Source organism: Ranitomeya variabilis, chromosome 1, assembly GCF_051348905.1.
Source record: "Ranitomeya variabilis isolate aRanVar5 chromosome 1, aRanVar5.hap1, whole genome shotgun sequence".
In the NCBI taxonomy this organism is placed as follows: Eukaryota; Metazoa; Chordata; class Amphibia; order Anura; family Dendrobatidae; genus Ranitomeya; species Ranitomeya variabilis.
The window spans coordinates 220813333-220832605 of NC_135232.1; the positions used below are offsets into that span (position 1 = coordinate 220813333).

At 46.1% G+C, this 19273-nt stretch overlaps 1 protein-coding gene across 3 annotated transcripts in view; it reads right to left on the reverse strand.

Moving 5' to 3' along the window:
- ATP2A2 (ATPase sarcoplasmic/endoplasmic reticulum Ca2+ transporting 2) overlaps positions 1-19273 on the reverse strand; it is a 45171-nt gene that overhangs the window by 13090 nt on the left and 12808 nt on the right. For all 3 annotated transcript variants that reach the window (XR_013222549.1, XM_077292895.1, XM_077292887.1), the window contains exons 5-18: positions 19114-19252; positions 17298-17378; positions 16728-16813; positions 16182-16646; positions 11606-11694; positions 9159-9261; positions 8648-8779; positions 8139-8261; positions 7732-7950; positions 7188-7523; positions 6741-6961; positions 6383-6585; positions 6064-6149; positions 5778-5911 (exon numbers count right to left, since the gene is read on the reverse strand). Coding sequence is in view for 2 of the 3 variants with exons in the window: in XM_077292895.1 (XP_077149010.1) it covers positions 5778-5911; positions 6064-6149; positions 6383-6585; positions 6741-6961; positions 7188-7523; positions 7732-7950; positions 8139-8261; positions 8648-8779; positions 9159-9261; positions 11606-11694; positions 16182-16646; positions 16728-16813; positions 17298-17378; positions 19114-19252 (2417 nt within the window). In the remaining variant the exon portion in view is untranslated. The remainder of the gene's footprint in view (positions 1-5777; positions 5912-6063; positions 6150-6382; positions 6586-6740; positions 6962-7187; positions 7524-7731; positions 7951-8138; positions 8262-8647; positions 8780-9158; positions 9262-11605; positions 11695-16181; positions 16647-16727; positions 16814-17297; positions 17379-19113; positions 19253-19273) is intronic.

Genomic DNA, 19273 nt, shown 5'->3' on the forward strand with positions numbered 1-19273 from the left:
CCTGGAGACGTAACGTCTGAGACCCCTCACTAAGTCCAGAGTGTGGAGCGCCCTTTCCGTGCGGTGGGAAGGAGCAGGGCACAGTGAGGGAAGGACAATCTCCTCATTAAGATGGAAGGAGGAAACGACCTTCGGAAGAAAAGTCGGACATGTCCGCAGAACCACCTTGTCCTGGTGGAACACGAGGAAAACAGGCCGGCACGACAGAGCTGCCAGCTCAGAGACACGTCTAATAGACGTGACAGCCACGAGGAAGGCAATCTTCCAAGACAAGAACAGCAAAGACACTTCATGCAAGGGCTCAAAGGGGGGCTCCTGAAGAGCACAGAGAACTAGGTTCAGGTCCCATGGTTCCAAGGGCATCTTGTACGGCGGAACCATATGAGAAACACCCTGGATGAAGGTCCTGACCTGCAGCCTGTTTGCAATCCTTCTCTGAAAAAGAACCGAGAGAGTGGAAATTTGGCCTTTAAGAGAGCTGAGGGAAAGACCCAAGTCCACTCCTGATTGGAGGAATTCCAAAATGTGAGGGATAGAAAAGCGGAGGGGGAAACGTCCCCGCTTCCTGCACCAGGCGAAGTATGCCTTCCAGGCGCGGTGGTAGATGCGCATAGAGGAAGGCTTGCGTGCGCGGAGCATGGTAGATATCACCGTCTGGGGCAACCCTTTCTGCCTCAGTACCCAGGACTCAACGGCCACGCCGTTAAACACAGGGCCTCTGAGTTCGGGTGGTAAATGGGCCCTTGAGACAGGAGGTCTGCGCGGCTCGGCAGCCTCCAAGGTACGTCTGAGACCAGTTGAACCATCTCGGCATACCATGTCCTGCGCGGCCAGTCCGGAGCGATGAGAATTACTGGAATCCGTTCTGCCTTGATCTTCCTGATCACCTTTGCCAGAAGAGGGATTGGGGGAAAGATGTATGGGAGTCTGAAACCCTGCCATGAGAGAACGAGAGCGTCGGCTCCGAAGGCTGAGGGGTCGTGAGACCTGGCCATGAAGACAGGAACCTGGCAATTGAAGCGAGATGCCATTAGGTCCACGTCCGGGGTTCCCCATCGAGAGCATATCTGGTGAAAGATTGCGGGATGGAGAGACCACTCTCCGGGATCGAGGCTGTGGCGACTTAGAAAGTCCGCTTCCCAGTTTTCCACGCCCGGGATGAAGACTGCTGAGAGTATGGAATAATTCGTCTCGGCCCAGCGGAGAATGAGCGTCACCTCGGCCATGGCCGCTTTGCTGCGAGTGCCCCCTTGGCGGTTGATGTAGGCTACCGCAGTGGCGTTGTCGGACTGGACTCTGACCGCACGGCCGGAGAGGAACGGCTGAAAATGATGGAGAGCCAGTCTGATTGCCCGAATCTCTAGTATGTTGATGGGCAGCTGGGACTCATGCGGACCCGGAGTCGAGTGGCGCTGGAACACTGCACCCCAGCCGAAGAGACTGGCGTCCGTTGTGACAACCAGCCAGTGCACCGGAAGGAAGGACTTCCCCCGAGTCAGGGAGGACCTCTTGGTCCACCACCTGAGGGACTGTCGGATTGGGCGAGAGAGAAGGAGACGGCGGTCGAGCGAGGCAGGATTCCTGTCCCATACTGCCAGAATGGCGTGTTGTAAGGGACGAAGGTGGAAAACCGCAAAGGGCACTGCCTCCATTGCCGCCACCATCCTGCCGAGAACCTTCATGGAGAAGCGTAGGGAGTGAAAGCGAGGTTGAGTAAGCTTCCGGACTTCTCTCTGTAGAGTGGATACCTTTCCCGGAGGTAAAAGTACTAAACCCTGAGAGGAGTCTAGGATCATTCCCAGGTAGGATATGGTTTGGGCCGGGACTAGGGAAGATTTTTTGAAATTGATTTTCCAGCCCAGGCGCGAAAAAGTATTTATCGTGATGTCTACCGCCTCTGAGCAGGACCGGAAAGAGGAGCCTTTTATGAGAATGTCGTCCAAGTAGGGCAACACCACTATGCCTCGAGCATGCAGAATGGCCACGGCAGCTGCCATGACCTTGGTGAACACCCGAGGAGCGGTGGCCAGCCCGAAAGGTAGGGCGACGAACTGAAAATGGTGCCCCTGGACCGCGAAGCGGAGAAAACGCTGATGAGACGGTAGAATGGGGATGTGCAGGTAAGCGTCTTGAACATCTAGAGATGCAAGGAACTCGCCCTCTTCCAGAGAGGCAATTACCGAGCGGAGGGACTCCATACGGAATTGACGTACACGGACGTACTTGTTGAGAAGCTTGAGGTCCAATATTGGACGTACTGAGCCGTCCTTCTTTGGTACAATGAAAAGATTGGAATAAAAACCTTGGTACCTCTCGTTCTGGGGCACCGGAATGATGACCCCGTCTTCCCATAGCGATCTTATGGCCTGAAAATACTGACGGACCCTTGCTCTGGGAGGAGGGGACTGGAAGAAACGAGATGGGGGAAGAGAGACAAACTCTATGTTGTAGCCGAAGGACACCAGATCGCGGACCCATCGGTCGGGAACTACCGAGAGCCACGCGTCCCGAAAGAGGAGTAGGCGGCCGCCAACTCTGTCTGTGTCCTTTGGCGTTTGCCAAAAGTCATTGAGGTGGAGACCTGTTAGGTCTGGGTCCTCGGGATCCCTGTTGTCTGGGTCTGCCTCTCCAAGAGGGAGAAGGTTTGTAAGACGGCTGGGAGGCCCTGTCCCTGCGCTGACCTCTCCCGACGCCGGGAGGCGCGGAGGAAGGATTGGACCAATTGGAGCCGAAACGGAAATATCGGCCTCGGCCCTGTTGGTTGCGAAAGGGACGAAAGGTTCGTTGCTGGGGAAGGAATTTGCTCTTTCCCCCTGTGGAGTCTGCGATTATTTTATCTAGTTTGTCCCCAAAAAGGCGTTCGCCCTGGTATGGAAGGGACGTGAGAGATTTTTTGGAACCTGAGTCCGCTTTCCAGTCCCTGAGCCAAAGGGATCTGCGGATGGTGACAGCATTGGCCGCTGCCTGTGAGGCACAGTTGGCCGCGTCTAAGGAAGCGGAAACTACAAAGTCCCCCGCTCTGGCAATCTGGGTGGCCAGGTGTGAAACCTCGGGGGGTAGGTCGGCGTGAAGTGCTGTAGAGGCTAAAGACTCAGCCCAATGGGTCATGGCTTTTGCAACCCATGTGGCGGCAAACGAGGGGAAGAGAGAAGCCGAAGAAGCTTCAAAAGCCGAGCGAGCCATCTGTTCGATTTGTCTATCAGAGGGATGCTTAATGGACGCGCCCTCGGAGGAGGATAGAACCGCCTTAGTGGCTAGCCGCGACACTGGCGGGTCCACGGAGGGTGACTGAGACCACTCCTTAGCAAGGTCCTGAGCAAACGGATACTTCAATTGCATAGCCTTTTGCCCTGAGAAGCGTTTATCCGGACGGACTCTATGGAGATCGACAATGTCCTTGAATTGAGGATGCATAGGAAAAAATCTATGAGCCTTAGTAGTTCGCCCGAATGACACGGGATGAACCGCCTTGGACGGGGTTTCCTCCTCTAACTGTAGCGTCTGACTTACAGAGTCTATGAGAGAATCTAGGGTCTCTTGGTCGTGACGATACTCTGGGGAACAGGACACGCTGGATGCGTCGTCCAGAAAGGATTCCCTGCTATGAGCTGGAGATGAGTGACGAGAGACTTCGCTCTCTGAGCCGGAGGGCTGATCACGGACCGGAGATATTACCCTGGACCTCTTTCTAGATGAGTGAGGGCTTCTGGAAACGGTACGACCTCTAGGCCGAGAGGGGTTCTTAGGTCGCGTTGCATCATCCGTGAAAGTGCCCTGGGTAAGGGACGGCTCACGGAGGGACTGTATCGTCCTTTCCAAGGATGCCACAGAACGAGCAAGGGAGGACGCCCATGCGGGGGTACTAGGCTCAGTACATTCCGGGTCAGAGGCCGGAGTATCCTGTGCTGCAGACATTTCGCAGGCGGAGCACAGCGGGGTAGTGTGACCTCGGGGTAGAGATACCTTGCAGGAGGTGCACACAGCAAAAATAACAGAGTGGGTCTTTCCAGTCCGTTTTTGCTTAGACTGTGACATCTTTTCCCTTAAGTGAGTGTACTGGTAGGGGAAGAGACAATCGTAGTGAGTGCGTCTCACCAAGTTCAGCGATGCTTGGCAGGGAGATCCTGAGGTCCTGTGCGCTGTGGTGCTGCAGAGCCGCCAGCGCACTTCCTGGTCCAAGATGGCCGCCGAGATGTGGAAAGGGCGCTTCTCGGGAACGAGAAGCGCCCAGAGAGAGAGAGGGGGCGTGTCGTGGGCGGGCGGTGGATTCCCTGCAATGCGCGTCAGAACGCTGCCGCTGTAGCGCCGCCCTCCTTGTATGAAGGAGGGAGAATGATCGCCCGCGTTAGAATCCGGCCCAGGGCCGGTAAACTGTGCCATCGCTCTAACAGAGCGCCGGATTGCCCGCCATGCTCCCATTATAAGGCTGCCCCGCGGCTGCAGCGCCGCAATAGAAAGGGGATAAGGGATCCTGAACAGGCGTCCTCTGACAGCTCGTCGGCCCCCGCACTTACCTTGTGCGATAGGGCCGATGCTCCATCCACCTTCACCTTAGTAGGGAGAGGGTGGAGAGCTTCTGCCGCCGTGCAACATCCGCTATCTTCAGTGGTGGTGCAGTGGGCGGCTGCACGGACGCCATATCATTAGTCCGGCTGTGCCCTGGCTCCAGGAGACTTAGGTGGATGATTAGTCCCCGTGGTCGCCTGAAAAGGAGGGAGGGAGATCGGAACGCTGAGGAACCGTCGCCACACTGGAAAGTGAGCCAGGGCTGGCATCCATCGTCGCGGGAAAGGATACAGGAGGAACGCTCCGTGTACTTGCCCGTTGTTGGTTCGGGAGAGATCAGAGCTGAAAATTTGCCTGTCGCTCCCTTCCGTTAAAAATAAAAAAAAAAAAAATTGGTGGGGTCCTGAGGACCCAAGTGCCTCCTGAGACACTAAGTAAGAACTGGCTCTGGATTGTCCAGCCTGTGGGTGTATACTGCAGGGGAGGAGTTAATCTTTTGTGTGTGTTTAACTTAGTGTCCTCCTGGTGGCAGCAGCATAACACCCATTCGTCCTGTGTCCCCCAATGATACGTAGGAGAAATTCAAATATCTTAGCCCCAAAGTGTGTATGTTGGGGTATGTGGGAGACGTTGGAAATTAATCCCCACTACAACTTGGTATAGCTAAAATACTGTATCAAACCACAAAGTCTATAGTTAAACCCTGGTTGGCAAGAACTGCGCCGTCAATGGTAGAGGTTGTGAGCTGCTTAAATGCCACCATTCTGAAGGAAAAATGATACACATCAAAAGGGGGGGGGGGGCATTGCAAAATTTGGTAAACATCGGGGTACTGGATTAAATACCCAACGGTAGTGGCGGAGGTACTGGCAAAAGAGGTCATATTTAACTTCTCCTGTATAAGTGACCTACTATATGAAACACCTTACTGTTTGTTCCTATGTCTAAATCGTTGCCTGGATATTGTACTTGATATAATATTAAAATGTGAGTTCAGATACGTGAGAAGGTAGTATGGGAGGTAGAGAAGACGGGAGATTGAGCATTGTTTTCTTGTCATGAACAGTAATACAAAACTGTACTTTATTCCTTGGGATTTTATAGCATGATTATCTCCATCAACCGTTTTGTAAGTCGTAGAAGTTTGCTCAATAAAAAGGTTTTGATTGAAAAAGGAACGACCTCATGAGCATTTATACTTCACCTTAGAATAAAAAATATTTACAAAGCAAACGTATATTTAGAAACTAGTACTTGTCTAAAGAGGTTACCTGTTCAAAGCGTTACACATTTCAATAGTAACTAGGACAGACAATGCCATGGTCATTGGATATGGAGATTCAAACACTTCGCATGCAACGTTTGCAAATTCTGGGTTGTCATCCTTGCACTGAAGAAAGTGGCTCTAAAATGAGAAATCAGTTTATGTAAGGATAACTATATACTGGAGCACCCTTCACATCATCTAGACTGTGATTTTAATCTTTGAACCACGTGCAGTAATCCTTGAACAACAAGGTCTCAAATTTCATATAAATAAAATGTGGAGATGAATACCAGTTGGTAAAAAGTAATTCTTGGTCCATCGTCTGCGGCAATAAACCACCAGGCTGCGGCTCCAACTGTAGCAGCACCAACGTAACCTGTTTGACAGATTAAAAAAAATAAAAAAATAATCATCCATGAGATCCAAGCTATTTATTTAGATTGTGGGCCACAATTGAAATTTGACCTATTTTGTCATAGTCCCAGCAGGAAAAAAAAAACAAAAAAAAAAAAAAACACAGAATATTTCAAGCACTTATGGCGTAGCACACAAGACTTGGTTCAAAGCCGTTTACTTCCCAATTGTATCATGGAGACAGACCAAACTTACATCCAATCGTAAGGTAACGAAAGAATAGCCAGCCACTGATCAGTGGTTCCTTGGGATTACGTGGCGGCTTGTTCATGATGTCCAGATCTGGGGGATTGAAGCCCAATGCAGTGGCAGGGAGGCCATCTGTTACCAGATTTACCCACAGCAGCTGAACTGGAATTAATGCCTCTGGGAATCCAAGAGCAGCAGTCAGGAAAATGCTGAAGAAACAAAAAAAACATTTTAATGACACAAATATGAACATAGTAAGAGGTCCTCACTAAGAAATAAGGAATTTGGAAAAAAAAAAAAAAAAAAACTTAGCAAAAATTTGTCAACCACCAAAATATCCTTTTACTAAAAGCTGAGTACATACCAAACCACTTCTCCAACATTGGAAGAAATGAGGTATCGGATGAATTGCTTCATGTTGTTGTAAATTGCACGTCCTTCTTCAACAGCAGCTACAATAGTGGAGAAGTTGTCGTCAGCCAGAACCATTTCAGAGGCAGTTTTAGCAACTGCAGTGCCAGATCCCATAGCTATTCCAATTTCAGCTTTTTTAAGCGCGGGGGCATCATTTACACCATCACCAGTCTAAAAGGATAGAATGATTGGTTACTCACACGCTAACATTATAAAAAAAAAAAAAAAAAAGCACTGTGAATTTAGCACAAAGAACTTGATTTGGAACTAGATGGAGTTTTGAGTGAAGATAGAGAAATAAGAATTATTCCTAACCATTGCAACAATGTTAATACCATTCTGTGAACTCACAGTTGAATTAGAGCAAAACTACATTCAATAGAAAAAGATAACTTACCATAGCTGTAATTTCATCAAAAGACTGCAGAAATTCCACAATTTTTGATTTGTGTGAAGGCTCTACACGGGCGAAGCACCGAGCATTCATGCAAGCGTCCCTCTGTGCGGCTGGCGAGAGCTCATCGAACTCACGGCCAGTGAAAGCCTTCTCGGTAACATCCTCATCTTCACGGAAGATACCAATACGTCGGCAAATTGCTACTGCTGTTCCTTTGTTGTCACCAGTGATCATGATCACACGAATGCCAGCCTGCCTACACATTTTTACTGATGCTGCCACCTCTGTTCTTGGAGGGTCCAACATTCCAACACAGCCAACAAATGTCAGATTTGTCTGAAGAGGGAGATGCCAAAATATGAAGTTATTTTACCGGAGCCAGAAGATAGGATTTACACGTTTTATATAGGTAGAGCATACGTTATACACAGTCAGTGCAACATCTGTAGCCGCATGTGGTGCAGACATTGCATCTAGTCTCTAACAAGCCATGAGTTATGTTAATTAGCTGAATTCAAGGTTACTTTAATACTAAAAGTCTCACCTCATAATTAATAAAAGTGGAAGATTCTTCCAAATTCATCTCCTCTTTCCGTGGAGGGCTGTCGTGTGTCGCCAATGCCAAGCAGCGCAGGGTGTCTCTGCCTGTACCCCACTCTCTGATCACACTCATTATCTTCTGTTTAATCCCTGCAGTCAGAAGTACTTTTCCGTTACCAACACGTATATGGGTACAGCGATCGATCAAGCCTTCAGGAGCGCCCTTAAAAAAAAAAAGTTAGTAATTAACATTGTAGTAACATTCATACCTGCTACAAAATACTAGTACGTATCTTCAATAACCTCCTCTTACATGGGCCTAAATATTAGCAATTTGCTAAAATCGCACCTATACAGTACAGAAAGCTGCACTTTACATCACCCCCGATCAGGCAAGGCATTAAATATTACCTTTACAAACATTTTGTTCATGTTGGTACGACTTGGCTTGTTTGGCGTACAGTACACAGACATGGATTTTCGATCTCTTGAAAACTCCAATGTGAATTCCTTCTTCATGAGTTGCTTTATAACCTGCAAAAAGGGAATTGTGAATTACTAGAAGGGTTCTGAATCAAATGTAATCCCTCCTCTAGGAACAGTCGTGCCAGTCACTGTACACCACATTGTGTGACGCTACAAAGGGCAGAAGTAGTAGGTATGTAGACAAGCAGCATCAGTAGTAATTAACAATTATGGCTTCATCTATGATAAGTATAATGACAGCAATCAATAATTTAATAGACAGATGTTGCCTATAGCAATTTAGTTCACTTCGAGGCATCACACCATTTCTGAAACGACAAGTGACCCCGGTTCTTAAGTGTCGTAACAGGTGAGGAATTCATTCATTATTTTTTTAATAAGACGCAAACAATTACTGCAACATCTGTCTTTGAGCATAAAACAGAGCAACCTACCGAGTTGCAAGCATTAGCACGCTCAATTTTGGACAGTCCTTTAAGATCGGTGTCAAACACATTCATTTTTTCAACCAAGCAGGTAAGAGCAGTCTCCGTAGCTTCTCCAACTTTCTCATAAACTCCTTTAGCCTATATTGCAAGGAGAAAAAAAAAAAAAAACATTTACAAAGGGTGAATATCTATCTATCTATCTATCTATCTATCTATCTATCACTTCCATAATTCAGCGAGGCTACAATTTTTGGGAATAAAGAAAAAGTCTGATATGTTGGCATATTACATGAAACTAACTGTAGCGCCAAAAAGGAACAACTGGAGGCAGTCTTGAATCATTTGCTGTGGTCTGGGCCTCTGATGCTTTTAGTACACCTGCTTGATGCATTCATTTCACTGAGAACATTGTCCAGTTACTATATAGTGGAAACATTGGACGCAACCATGCCATTCAATAATTCTCATACTTTCTATGGAATTACCCCAGTGTTAAATAGATATCAGTCATACAAACCTCATTAAAGTCCAAGGAGGAATCATTGCAGAGTGCACAAATGGTGGCAAGCTCCACCAGTCCTTCAAACTGGTGACATTTCACAATTTTGTCGTCTTTTAGCCTAAAAGAATACATGGAAAACATAAGACAATGTCTAGTGGGAGCACATGGATATAGGCATAGGAGGGGGAGAATACATTTCTTTTCCCATCACATTTTAGGATTCGGTTAGGATTGCATGGCAGGATTAGGCTACCTGGTTGCTTGTATTGGGCCATGTTTACACGTTCAGCATTTTACATCAGTATTTGAAAGCCAAAACCAGGAGAGGGTGAAAAATGTAAAAGTGGATGTGTTTCTATTATACTTTTCCTCTAGATTGTTCCACTCATTTTTTTGGCTTGCAGATACTAAACGTGTGAAGGTGGCCTTAGGGTTTTCTGAGGAAGGTATAAGGCCATGTTCACACTTTGCGGTTTTTACCGTGGAACCGCGGCGATTTTGATGCTGCGGGTTCCCCAGCAGTTTCCATAGCGTTTCCATTTACATGTAAACGCTATGGAAACCGCAAACCGCTGTGCACATGCTGCGGGAAAAACTGCGCAGAAACGCAGCGATTTAAAACCCGCAGCATGTCACTTCTTTGTGCTGAATCGCTGCGGTTCTGCACCCATAGGAATGCATTGAACCGCTTACTTCCCGCATGGGGCTGTGCCCACGTTGCGGGAAGTAAGCGGATAATGTGCAGATGGTACCCGGGGCGGAGGAGAGGAGACTCTCCTCCAGGCCCTGGGAACCATATTTGGGGTAAAAAAAAGAATTAAAATAAAAAATCATGCTATACTCACCTCTCAGCGCTGCACGCGGCCGGAGTTGCTGTGCGAACAGGACCTGCGGTGACGTCGCGGTCACATGACCGTGATGACGCCGCGGTCACATGACCGTGACGTCACGAAGGTCCTTCTCGGCACAGCATCTTTGGAACCGGAGCGCCGCGTGCAGCGCCGAGGAGATCCGGACATCGCAGGGTGAGTATAACCAATTTTTAACATTACTATTGATGCTGCATATTGCTGCATATGCAGCATCAATAGTATAGGAGTAATCCTGCAGCGGAAACCGCGGAACAAACCGCGATAAATCTGCAGGGATAACCGCAGCGGTTTTGCCCTGCAGATTTATCAATTCCGCTGCGGGAGAACCCGCAGAGGACGCCGCAAAGTGTGAACGTGGCCTAAAAGTAGGCAGGGAAACGGGTCAGCAAGTGACAACCTTTGGAAAACAATGTAATGGGAATATTGTATATTACAAACTGTTCGGATTCCCCGTATTGCACTCCCTGCATAATTATATACCTGGCCTGGAAAACCCCTTTAAATATATAAATGGGGATCCACTCCATCAATATACTTCTATGAAGAACTTAAAGAGGAACAATATCAATAGTACACATGAACATAAGAAACTTTGCAATATATCTTATAAGAGAAATCCGCTTTTCTCCTCTTGGACTGATCTTTCATTCTCAATTCACGGGAAAAATATGTATTCAGTGAAGACATTACTGAGATAAGAGATGACAATCGGTGCATTTAATGTTCCATGGGGGGAGGGGCTTAAAGCAGACAGGGTCTCCTGAAAGTTAAGTTTTCCACAGAACTTTATGAGCACCAACTGTAATGTCTCAGTAATGAGAAAGTGCCTTCACTGAACACAGACATTCCCCGTGAATTCAGGATTTTGTAAAGGAATGAGCAACATAGGTAGAGAGAAGTGGAATTCACTGTTAAGGTAGATTACGTTTCATACTTTCAGAAGTACCATTTAGTTACGAAAATATAGATTTTTAATCACAGTTACCGTACTCTACAAATCTTTAATTTCTAGATATATCATTATTCCTATTTCATTAAGAGGTGGCAAATTCATTAAGTGGCGCATAGACGGGAGTGACCACGTTTCATTCCCGGCTGCTCCACAGTTCTGCCCATTTCGGTGGAGACAATTAAAACTGATGTGAGAACGCCAAAAGTTACAACATTTTTTGCACAAACATTCTCCGACTTTTCAAAGCTTTTACAACAGTTTTCTGACACAAAAGCTTGGATGAATCGGCCCCAGCAGTTCTCTCAATCTTCGGCTTCAATGGAGACTATTGACCCTTCTTTTTTCACCTCTATAGTAGTGAGGGCTCATGGGAACCATATTCTTGTGATCAGACAGGTACAGCATATTATGAGGGTATATCAGTACATTGCTTGCACTCTATAATAATGAGGAGGGCTTTCTATTATAGACATTAGCAACAACAACAAAAAAAAGTTGGAATGACACCGAAAAAAAGCTTCATCTTAGAAAAGGGACAGAGCTAGAGAGAAGAATGACAAGCATTCTGAAAATAGCAGAGGAAGACAAAATTTATGTGGGACTGAAGCCATAAAGTGGAAATGAAAAGAAAGACTTACACTTCTCCCATGGGGGCATAAGTGGAGCCGGTGACCGAAAACTCATTCAGAAAACAATTATCGCCTTCAACTCTCTCAACTACAAACATCTGGAAGAAGTTGGGGAAAGAAAACTGGATTAGTGCGGGGCATTAAAGGAGAGTATAAGCTTTATTATTATATCGGGGCATAACATTTAAGGTACCTTCACACTAAACGATATCGCTAACGATCTGTGACGTTGCAGCGTCCTGGCTAGCGATATCGTTTAGTTTGACACGCAGCAGCGATCAGGATCCTGCTGTGATATTGCTGGTTGTTGAACAAAGTTCAGAACTTTATTTGGTCGTCAGATCGGCGTGTATCGTCGTGTTTGACACCAAAAGCAACAATACCAGCAATGTTTTACACTGGTAACCAGGGTAAACATCGGGTTACTAAGCGCATGGCCGCGCTTAGTAACCCGATGTTTACCCTGGTTACCAGTGTAAAAAAAACAAACAGTACATACTCACCTTCGCGTCCCCCGGCGTCCGCTTCCCACACTGACTGAGCGCCGTAAAGTGAAAGTGAAAGCACAGCACAGCGGTGACGTCACCGCTCTGCTGTTAGGGCCGGCGCTCAGTCAGTGCAGGAAGCGGACGCCGGGGGACGCGAATGTAAGTATGTACTGTTTGTTTTTTTTTACATTTTACGCTGGTAACCAGGGTAAACATCGGGTTACTAAGCGCGGCCCTGCGCTTAGCAACCCGATGTTTACCCTGGTTACCCGGGGACCTCGGCATCGTTGGTCGCTGGAGAGCGGTCTGTGTGACAGCTCTCCAGCGATCAAACAGCGACGCTGCAGCGATCGGCATCGTTGTCGCTATCGCTGCAGCGTAGCTTAATGTGAAGGTACCTTTAGTTTAAGTCCTAGTAGTAAACAACCCCTTTAAAGAAAATTGAATAGCATATTACATGTATATACATGCATGTCAGGCTCATCCGGCCGTACACCTCGATTGACACTGTAGTGTGAACTGACCCTTACAGACATCACATCTGAACAGCTCAGGAGTAGTTGGAGGAGTTCACAGGCACCCAACAACTTTCTGCTGCAGTGTCTGGACATTTTGATGTGGTGTAGTCGTTTACCACTGGCCTAAATAATGTACTGAAAGCATCAGTACCGGTACAGAGAGAAAAACCTTCATGTTAAAAGACATTTAAAAAAAAAAAAAAAAAAAGAAAGATTCCCAAGAGTCATTAAATTCTAAATGTATACCATTTCCAACACATTAACTCTGTCAGCAGCGGCGTTCATACCCACAGTATACTCTGCGACCCACAAATAAGTCAGTCATTAGACAGCCTGCTTAAAAGGGGTTATCCGGGATCACTTTACTTTTTGCAATGAGTCTAAGAACTTAGGTACTTGCCAAGTCTATTTTGCCCGGGGGAGGGGGTCAAAGACCACCAGTGCGGCTTCTGGTGACATATGGATGGAGCAGCTGCTTTTCTACTGCTCTGCTGATGGAATTTGACTGCCGATATCATGCAGATTGATAGCCCCGCTGCATAACTGCGAGGAGCCGGTTGTCCAGCAGCATGACATCAGCAGTTATGCCCAGCTGACATAGCAGGCTGGAAGCAGCAGCTTTCTGATCACTCCAGACCAGCGCTGGGCAAAAGTGACAGGTAGTCAGTCCTTTGCCCAATGCGGGAGAGAGAATTAAAATTAAATAAAAAAAAAAAAAAAAAAAATCACCCAGATAACCCCTTTAACAGGCCAACTACAAAGATATCAATTTTTGTGATCGGTCATCATTAACAAACTTGGCTCAAGAGTGGAGCTTCATACCAGGCAGATGCCAGCTGTGTGACAGTCGGCATCTGCCTTTAACTGCAGAGACCAGAGCTTGCATGTAACCACTGTAGTTTAACCATTCACATACTGTGCCAATTTCTGCAATGACTCAATTTAAGTACTGCTGTCACACGCACTGGCTTCCATGTTACCGTGAAGAACCAATGGGTTACCATGGCAGCCAATATTTGTTATATTATACACAGCTTAAGCCCCCCACCTTCCTTTTTCCCGCTCTTCAAATATAAACAAATTAAAAATACTGGGCACTGTGGTGACCGAGAGTTCTCAAAGTTCTCTTTAACAGCAAAACATACAATAAATTAAACAATTAAACCGCATGTTAAATGCCAAAGAACCCCCCTCTCCCCAAAAAGAAGGATTTCCAGAACTGACTTTTCAGTTATCGCATCTCCCTGGGAAAACACACACACACACACACACACACTATGGGGCTGCAAAAAAAACCCAAAAAACAAAACCCTTGTCATTAAAGAGTTGCTTTGATGCCAAAAACAGTGCCATCCATGTCCACAGGCCATCTCTGGTATTGCACCTTCAGCCTCATTCGCTGGAATAGAGATGGACAGAAGTAGTGTTTCTGGGTAACGAAGCAGACTAGTCCTTGACAACCCCATTACATGCCGTCTCCATAGTAAGCCATCTACACTGCCCCTATCGTTGTGTACCCAGCAATATTCACATGCTTCTTCCTGACTTTGTAAAAACTTCAAAGCGCTGAGATGAGTAATTGTTCTACATGACAGACTGTACTTATACACAGGACCTTAAGAAAACAGACGGCATAATGAAGGCCACATGCATGACTTTTTGACTTTCCTGTCCGGTGACTTTTTGGTAAGAGGCTACGCACTCTCTGCACATAGCAATTAATCTCAGAGCTTGGCTGCATTTGCCCGGGTACAAAGGAGATCTATGATGAATAGTTGGTAGAGGGTAAATGCAGGAAAGCATACTGCGCAGGGCTGTAGGAATATACAAGGAGACATTACTAGCAATAAACACTCGCTGCACCCATTCATAGATCAGAAGCCGCCCCATACAAAAATCTGGCTGCATTTGCTACCCCCTTTTAACGGTAATATATTGTAAACTCTTGGGAAGGGAAAAAAAAAAAAAAAAAGCCTTGCCCTGACTACAGCAGTTATGCAAGACGACTGCAAGTGGTCTCCTCCTGAATACTGATCAGCGCCCACTCCTTGGCGAGGTTACAGATCTACATAGCAAGATTAGGTCAAGACAGCCGGCCAGTCCGATCCGAAGAGGAATTCTAGAAAAGCCTAATGAGTTCTTCATTGTAAGATTTACAATGCGGCACTGCCACGTGAAAGCAACGCATTACATGGACTGATTTCTATTTTTGCTGTTTGCTCCATTATGCATCAGTTTACCCCTGCAGCTAACAGAAAAATCGGATTTTAGGTTTCTTTTTAAAATTCTGACAAAGACTCCACTCATTTCTAGTTAGAATGCGGCAAGAGATGGAAGGAGAAATTGCCCATTCATCCGTGATTCACTTAACAAGGCAATGCACCACAGGCACAAGTGACGAGCAGAATGATGAGGCGGAATCGGCTGCAAGAAGAGCACTGCACCTCGCTCACATTCAAGGTGACACTGGCAGCAGACAACATGCTACTGTCACTAAGCCATCAGAAGCCTAAAGCAAAAGGTCTACCAACACACAAGACAACTACAAAATAGTACTTAATGTCACAAGACATTATCCCCTATACACAGGGTAAATAACAAATGTCTGATTTCAGGGGGTGGGTAATAACTAATTACTAGAGCAGGAACCTCAAATCTCATCCCTCACCACTGCATGACCATAGTGCGGAGCAGTGAGTGGATCAGTAGTTGGACAACATCCTGCATGCTATATAATGTCTATGAGGCAGAATGAAACAGCTGATCAGCCCTAGAGACACTAGGGGAGCAGGGCTCCTTCCAATACGGCTCCAACCAAACCACAAGGATCTCACTCAAACTTCCATCTACAACATTAAAGTTTCTTAAGTTTGGAAGTTATCCACAAATCCATGGGACAGGGGATAGCTTCCCAAACACTGGGGTCCGACTGCTGGGACCCCCCCAGTGATCCAAAGAACTGGGGCTATGGAGAGTCCACTGTGAATGGAATGGTGGTCGATCACATGCACTGCTGCTCCATTCATTCTTAATGGGTCTGGCAGAGATAATCAATGTGCTAGGCTTGTCTTTCGCATTCCCATAATCAGCCTCTGCTCCAATTCTCAAACACACACATACACGTCGAGAGACACTTAAGGGTTCGAGATGTGGGACCACCAGTGATCAGAAATGAACCATGCAATGGACAGGGGATAACTATGTAGACCACTTCCAGCGATGCTACAGGAATGAATCGAGTGGCTCTACTCCAATGGGGCTTTGCAGAGCACAGTTTCTCAGTAACAGTGGAGTACCATCTCGGGACCCCCAATGATTGGGAAATTATCCTTTGTCCCATTAACAGGGGGATACCGTCCAAATCTGAGAATACCCCCTACCCCTGTGATTTCTCCACTGTAAGCAGAGACCAGGACCTTCCATCTTAAATCAGTAAGGGTTCCTGCCAACCAAACAATATTTCTCTTAAAAACATGCCCAACTGACATAAGAAACTAATGGGGCAATATCTGTGGTATGCAAATCAAACTGCATATGACATTTCTATTTCTTAAGAAGTAAAATGATGCGATTTCTTACCCTACAGACCGACATCTGGTTAGTAGTTAGAGTACCGGTCTTGTCAGAGCAGATAACCGATGTACAGCCCAGTGTTTCAACGGATGGCAAGCTCCTGACAATCGCATTTTTCTTTGCCATTCTTCTAGTTCCCAAAGCCAAACAAGTGGTGATCACAGCAGGCAAACCCTCGGGAATAGCAGCAACAGCCAGGGCAACAGCAATTTTGAAATAGTAAATAGCTCCTCTTATCCAAGAGCCTCCGTGGACAGGATCATTAAAGTGTCCAATATTAATGATCCACACAGCAATGCAAATTAAGGAGATCACTTTAGAAAGCTGCTCCCCAAACTCATCCAGCTTCTGCTGCAGAGGAGTCCGCTCTTGTTCGGTAGCCACCATTTCATCACGAATCTTGCCAATTTCAGTGTTGACGCCAGTGGCTACAACTACACCAATGGCTTTCCCCGCAGCAATATTTGTACCCTGATGAAGAAAAAACAATTTTGAAAATCATTCCACACTAATCCATGGAGTAAGAGAGCTCGCCCTACTGCACCAACTTACAGAAAACAGCATGTTCTTCTTATCTTGATTTACAGCTCGAGGATCAGGGACTGGGTCCGTGTGCTTTATTACAGAGACAGACTCCCCTGGAGAAAAAAAAAGCCATTTATAATTCACATCAAACAATTGATCGTTATACATCTAGACACAATGCAGTAAGTTTTCCTTCAATGGTTTAAATTATATTAATAAATACTCCAAACAATACAAGTGTACCATTTGGCCTTCCTTTGCAGAGTCGTCAAAGTGTTTCCCCATCTTAGACTAGAAGTTAGCTCAGATGAGGCAAAAATTATTCATAAGAACTACAATAAAAGCAAATGGCTGAGCCACAGTGACCTCATCACCATGCCAAGAATTTGTACCCCTGTACTCTTGGAGTTTGCAGTTATAATGACTATCAAGTTATTTTATGCGAGAATACATTTTCAGGGACTATGTATATTAATTCCTGTTCATTATGCTACATACAGGCAGGGCTGTGGAGTCGGAGCCATGGAAATTGAGGAGTCGGAGGTTTGGCTTACTGACTCCACAGCCCTGCTTACAAGTGTGTTGTATTATACATACCTGTAAGGATTGACTGGTCTACTCTCAATGTGGTGGATTTTATAGAAGTTAGCCGTATGTCTGCTGGGACTTTATCTCCAACTAGAAAACAAAATAAAAACAATAAATATAAACCATGTGCTACAGGGATTGTTCGGACTTTAACATTGAAGACCTACACTCAGCACCCCCACCAGTCAGCTGTTCCCAGTGTTGGCTAGAACTGCTCATCTGCGGAGACGCACTCCACAGAACAATCAATAGTGGCCGCGGCCAGGTATCGCACATCCATCCCCTATTGATTTGAATAGGAGGCAAATGTGCTGTACCCAGCTGCTATAGAGTCAAGGCAGCTGGGATGTGCCGCTCCAGTCATTGCAAACACCAAAAACTGATCGGTGGGGGGTGCCGGATGTCCCAACCCCACAGATCAGACAGTGATAACCTATACCAGAGGGTGGCATTACTATTAACATCCCAGACAACCCCTATAATATTACATTTTGTAACAGATTCCTTTAAAAATACAGATTGAGAAGCAAAATGAATGTGATACAATAGTGGCCTCTATACTAATGCAAAAACAACCATACAAAACTGCAAAAACTTTACTAACAGGTAGTTGTAGCGCCTGCAGCCGATGTGCAGACAATGCTCGAGGGCGGCCTCCGCTTACACATTTACTGATGCAGATGGGATGAATAGGGTTGAGGCATAAAAGATTTCCTAGGAATGACTACAGGAGGCCTTAAAAAGCTACTCTTAATTCCCAGTATACTGCGATGCATATAACGGTGGAAAAAAAAAAAAGTGTCGATAAGATGAGGCAGAATTTATAGTTATCCCCAGTGAGGCTGCGGTCTGATAAATGGAGCAAAAGCGGTATCACCGATATGTTACACAGAAGTTGTAATGCAATGGTTAGCGCCTCAATCATCGTCTGCAAGGTATATACAGAGAGGCTGGCATGGTGAATTGTACTCCTCGGGGCCACAGGGAGCGGCATGTGCCAGTAGTCCCTAGTGGGTGTCCTTATGCAATTACAAGTAATAGTTTGTTTTGCGTTCTTATAACACCTGCAGGAAACCTTAGCAGGTTCAATAAAACACCTATGAGGCGCCTATAAAATAATGGATCTGTCATAAATAGTCAGCAAGAAAACCATGTCAGCAGCTACATATAGCCATTATATGTAATCAGTCATACCTCGCACCAGCTTACAGTGATGCCAAAGGGTTACAGGGGTCTTCTGCTAGTTACACGTGTGCCAGACTACACACAAAACACTAAGGGATGAATCAGAAAACAGCAGCGTAGAATGAGAACAGGACACGGGACCACCCTAAATCTATCGCAGTCAGTCATTTTCACCGCTGTCACAGAAGGCAAACTGGTTTCGACACAAATGTCATTGGCATACGGCCTAGAATTCCATCTCAAGATATGCATCCCTGTGTGAAATGCTGCAAGTCCCTACATGGACATCTCTCTACAAATTCTATGGCAAAGTCCATACAATACTAAATAGAAAAGGTATTAGTAACGTGCTCCACATACACCAGCTACTTAACATGAGTGCTGTAGGCCTGCAATAAATTGTCCCGACGTCTGGTCGTTAAAAGCAATCTGACATTAACAGATATATTAAAGCAAGTAGCATGCAGGGCTCAGCAGCACACTGCGAATCCATCAGTGGAAAATGTACACTGCAAGCCAGCTATCACAGCTAAAGGGTTAAACATCCCCGTAGAAATAAAGCTTACGAACGGGATGTATTAATCACCACAAGACTGGCTTCTAGCATGTCACTGCTAACGGATCACAAATCAAATCTCACCAGCAACTTCCACAATGTCTCCAGGGACAATATCCCTGGCTTTAATCCTCTGGACGCTCTTTCGGTCTTGTCGGTAAACTTTGCCCATTTCGGGTTCATACTCTTTAAGCGCCTCAATGGCATTTTCAGCATTTCTTTCCTGTTAAGGGAAGAGAGTAAT